At 32.7% G+C, this 5338-nt stretch overlaps 1 protein-coding gene across 1 annotated transcript in view; it reads right to left on the bottom strand.

The window, feature by feature from the left end:
- Positions 1-1073: 1073 nt before the first annotated feature.
- The window catches only part of LOC122631698 (zinc finger protein 768), a 10426-nt gene continuing 6161 nt past the window's right edge, over positions 1074-5338 (bottom strand). Inside the window, exons 3-6 of the mRNA XM_043817686.1 lie at positions 2433-2659; positions 2049-2341; positions 1649-1964; positions 1074-1432 (exon numbers count right to left, since the gene is read on the bottom strand). Coding sequence (XP_043673621.1) covers positions 1153-1432; positions 1649-1964; positions 2049-2341; positions 2433-2659 — 1116 coding nt within the window. The 3' untranslated portion in view covers positions 1074-1152. The remainder of the gene's footprint in view (positions 1433-1648; positions 1965-2048; positions 2342-2432; positions 2660-5338) is intronic.

Below are 5338 nucleotides of genomic sequence, written 5' to 3' on the forward strand. Positions count from 1 at the left end.
AAAAAAATAAAAATAAAGAAAAGAAAAGAAAAAGGAGAAAGAAGAAAGAAAAGAAAAAAAAGAGAGAAAGAGAGAGAGAGAGAGAGAGAGAAAGAGAGGGAAAACGAATCGAAAAGTTTTTCATTTCACGTATTTCACAATATACTCGAACGCACACTCGTCGGGTGTATACGTTCACGAGTAATCCCTTTCGACGATACATTCTTTTTTCTTTTTCTTTTTTTTCTCACAAAAATATTTAATGTCTAAAAGTGGATGAGAAGTTTACAAAAAGAAAGGAAAAAGAAAGAGAGAAAAAAGTTAATAATTAACTAAACACCCGAAGTACTTTTACTTGCAAAGAACAGCAATGAGAGAACGGAGCTGCAACGCGTCGTTCAAAGCTGATACTGCAATTATAGCTGAGGATGATAGCGAGAAGCTGATTACGTAGGAACGTAGAGCTATTTAAGAAATTACATTTAAATACCGATGCAATAGCGTAACTTACAACGTGTCGATATATCCCGTTAGTACCTAAATATTATTAATATTAATATTATTATTATTATTATTATTATTATTATTAATGTTATTATTATTGTTATTATTATTGTTGTTGTTATTATTATTATTATTATTATTATTATTACTATTACTACTATTATTATTATTGTTGTTATTATTATTATTATTATTATTATTTTTAAGAACTTAAGAACTTAAGTCTCATCCCGCGTTAATGGATTTGCACTGGTGCTTGCATACAAACGAGATCAAATTATCGAAAAATCATAAAAAAATGTTTAGGCGACATTTACGTCGTTGATAAAAATTAGAAAAAAAAAAAAATGATAATAAAAATTAAAAAATCAGAGAAAATCAATCACTGTAACCAAATACGGCACCGCAACTTGTCCATTGTCGATAAGATTGTTATACATACATACATATATATATATAAACACATATATATAAATGCATATATATGTATAAATGCATATATATGTATATATAGTATATATGTATATATGTACGGATGTATGTATACATCATTATAATCACAATACGCATGAAAATCTATGCACGAGTCCTGGTCGAGATTCAATGGAGAACTTGTACTATGGTAAGACACGGATCGACGGTAAAATAATGACATGAGGAGGTGTAGTTCTAGCTGCATAGTCCCGAGGGATCAACCAGACCACGAGCAATTAGTTCAGCCGTTGCTGGATCACTTCCTTGTTTTCCACTGGAGTGCTGTTGCGTTTGTTGGCTAGCATGCGGCTCGAAATGTGAGCGTACGTGGAACATGAACTCCGCCTTATCCGTAAAATCCGTACGACACATCAGACAAAAATGCCTTTCCGATGCGTACGGCTGTGGCGGCGGAGCCGAGCCAGGAAAATAAGGAGCCGCGTGCTGTGGCGGTGCCGATGCTTCTAAATGTGACCTAAGAAAAGTATTTACAATGATGTTATTACTATATATATATATATTTGATATATTTCCTATTTTTGTTTTTATTTCTTATTTTTAATTTCTTATTTTTATTTGTTAATATAAATAAAAATATAATATAATATATGTAACATATATGTATATATATATTATATATATATATATATATTTGATATATTTTTATTTTTATTTTTCTTCAAGAACCTACCGTGCATGTTGCATCCATTCATCTCGCGTAGCCAACGCTCTTCCACATAATTCGCATGCCCAACTAACAGGCTCCTCTTTCAGCTTATGAATCGTATCCTGACGAGGTGGTTGTTGTTGTTGTTGTTGTTGTTGTTGTTGTTGTTGCTGCTGCTGCTGTTGTTGTTGTTGTTGCGACGCTTGCTGTTGTTGTTGCTGTTGTTGCTGTTGTTGATCCGTACTCGGTGCCGTAGGAGTTGAAAGTGGTGTAACCCCAGGCCTATGTCTTAGCTTGTTCATATGTATTACCAACTTGTCCCTACGTGCGAACGCTTTACCTGCAATTTTCAATGCAAATAATTTTTTTCGAATATACGATTTAATCGTAAAAATTATTAAAATTCATTCTTCCAATTACTAACCGCAAACCTCACAGGAATAAGGCTTCTCTCCGGTGTGTATGCGCATATGAATGACAAGCTTGTCCTTACGTGCCAAACCTTTTCCACATACGGTACAAGCGAATGCCTTTGTATTCGGTTCCCCGGTATTTGTAGCTTTTGAGACTGATCCAGGACGTATTCCAACGTTGTTGGTAGTTCGAAGAGGCTGATTGATCGATGGTGCTCTAGAACTAGCAAATTGTTGTTCGGTTGATCCTGGAAATGCTGGCATCACACCACCTGGTCTCATTGCTGCCGAGTAATCAGGTGACCTAAAATAAATGGTAATGATTTGACGATCATCGTCGATATTTATTGTTAGAGTATAAAGCAACGTTTAATAAAATTATTAACTAAACTTACCAAGTGCCGATAGAACGAAGCACACGTACACCGTCGTCATAACCAAGACCATCATCAGGTAGAGTGAAAGTTGGATTAGGAGCCTGTGGGTTAGTAGGTGGACCAGGACCAGCCAGTCTCGCCTGAGCTGCTTGTTGTGCCATATGTTGCTGAACTGCAGCATGGGCCTCTACGTAAGCCGTTCTTTGTTGTTGACCACCGTTCGACATCTTGTCCTTGTCGTTACTCTGCGTTTATCAATGTTTTAAAATAAATTAACTTTATTATTTTTTAAACAATAATATATAAATAACGAAATTAATATGAATCGATCTTCCATCGATAGATGCATGTATATTAAACGTCATTTTTACACGAAACAAAGAGAGAGAGAGAGAGAGAGAGAGAGAGAGAGAGAGAGAGAGAGAGAGAGAGAGAGAGAGAGATTATTTGTCGAGTTAATTTTATTGATTACTTAAAAAAAAAAAAAAATTGAAAAAAAATATGATATTGTATCGAGCGGGAAATAAATATCGCATAAAAAAAATTCTTCTTCGTTGTAAAGTTCTATCGATGTATATTGATATATACCGATATATCAAATAATTACAATTCCATTAGAATAATTAAAATTTTATTGCGATAACATTTTGATAAAGGTAAAATATTGTAAATAATAGTATTGAATAAAATAAAATGAATGTTTTATATAAAACGCAAATCCAATTGTCTTGTTTTTTTTTAATCCCAACGCGACACTCGTGATGTTAAATCTCAACAATAAAAGCAAGCACGCGTAGTCTTCGACGTTTTCCTAAAAATATCTCGCCGATACCACAATACCAGCCATTTCTATAATAACAATAATTGTAGAAAAACGTAGCGACCACATATGGACGAATGGCGAGGTAAATTCAGTATTCGTAACGATTCAGTATTCTAGCAACGAAAAAAAAAAAGAAGCAAAAAAAGATATATGATGCTTCTCGTTCAAAATAAATCTAACGAAGAAAACTAACGACTCTACAATTTTTTAATTTTATTTTATTTTACTTTTTTTATGAATAATCAATACGACCGCCCGAATGAGATTTTACGACGTTTAAAAATCCCGCTTAAATGATCGGCGCGTACAACGTGAATCAATTCAATCGTTGTTCAAGCTATTTCAAATATCGATTAAGAAAGAAAAAAAGAAAAAAAAAAAAAAAGAATTATCAAACTCGAGAATTAAACAAGATCGTCCATTAATATTTTTTATATCTTTTTTTTTTTTACGTTCAAAAATATAATAAAATATTTTTGTCTCTCTCTTTCTCTCTCTCTTTCTCTCTCTCACACACACAAATCGATCTATGCGATAGATATATAGTATCGACTTGACAGGATAGAAATGAGAGGAAAAAAACGAACATTGAAAAAATATAATAAAATATTCTTCTCTTATAATTGAAACTCGATGTAGTTTTCGATCAAACACAGACACACACACACACGCGTACGTACGTACGTACGTACGTACATATATATATCATTTCCTATTGATACATATATTTCCAATTGACAAAATGAAAATAAATCACTCCATATAATACTCTCTATAATTATATAGTAAATTATATAGTATAATACTATATATAATTAACGTATAATACTATACATTAAATTTATAATCGACAAATGTCGATGATAAATTCGTTAAACAGAAGCAAGAAATGGTTCTCTCTCACGGATCGATAAGAGTTTAACCGAGAAAAAAGTCAAGAACCGCGTCGTCGTCGTGGTGTCCCGATATATATTATTATATATACACGGTGACTTTGCTTGTGTACGCCGTCAAGGTCCTCGGGAAAAGAACGATGACCGAAAAGAAAGACGGGGAGGAGATGCAGGAGGTGAAGAAGGCGAACCCCCCCCCCACTCCCCTTACCTCTCGTGACAGACGCACAGACGTACACACACCATACACATACTCACACATACACGTATACAGGGTCAAACATTTTTTCCGCGCCTCTTTCGGATAACTTCGAACTCACTCTTTTCTCGTAGAACGAATGGACGATCTTTTTAACGTTATTAAACGATGACACAAAAAAGAAACAGAATGATAATTATTCATTGTTCGAATTCTACATACTTCGCGTTACGATGTGTGTGTGTGTGTGTGTATTTATTAATGATTAGTCATTGATCAAAAATAAACTAACCTATATGATGCATCTTCTCGGTAAAAAAAAAAAAAAAAAAAAAAATAATAAATAAATAAATAAAGCTGGTCAATAATAAGAATTTTTTTTTTTGGTCACCCCGTACTTCGTTTTATCGATCGATGTATTTTCAAAACAGAAAAACAATCTCTAAAATCTTTTGATCACACGAGATTAATAAAACGATTCAATAAAAAATAAAAAACGATCGATACTAACGACTATATCGATTGTAAATAATGATAGCTATTCATTAGTCGAATTCTATATGTTGCAATATTCGTTCGTGATTGGTCAAAATTAAACTAACCAATATCTTTCCGATTAAATAGAAAAGGGAAATAAATAAAGCTAACCAATAAAAAGCGAAAATGTTTTTATTAAATCGATCGATATAATTTCGAAATAAAAAACAAAGAAGAGAGATTAACGAAACGATTAAAAAAAGAAAAAAAGACACTATCGATAAAGATCGCGTTGTAAATAATTATTCATTGCTCGAATTCTACATACTTCGCGTATGATTGATTGGTCATTAGTTCAAAGTAAACTAACCTATAAGGTACATCTTCTCGATCAGAAATAATAAATGAATAAATAAAGCAATAAATAAATACTGCTCACCAATGACACGAATTTTTATGATCATCCTATTTCTCAATTTACCGAACGATGTAATATCGATAATCTCGATCGTTCGATTAATAAAACGATTGA

Source organism: Vespula pensylvanica, chromosome 9 (genome assembly GCF_014466175.1).
Source record: "Vespula pensylvanica isolate Volc-1 chromosome 9, ASM1446617v1, whole genome shotgun sequence".
Taxonomy (NCBI): Eukaryota; Metazoa; Arthropoda; class Insecta; order Hymenoptera; family Vespidae; genus Vespula; species Vespula pensylvanica.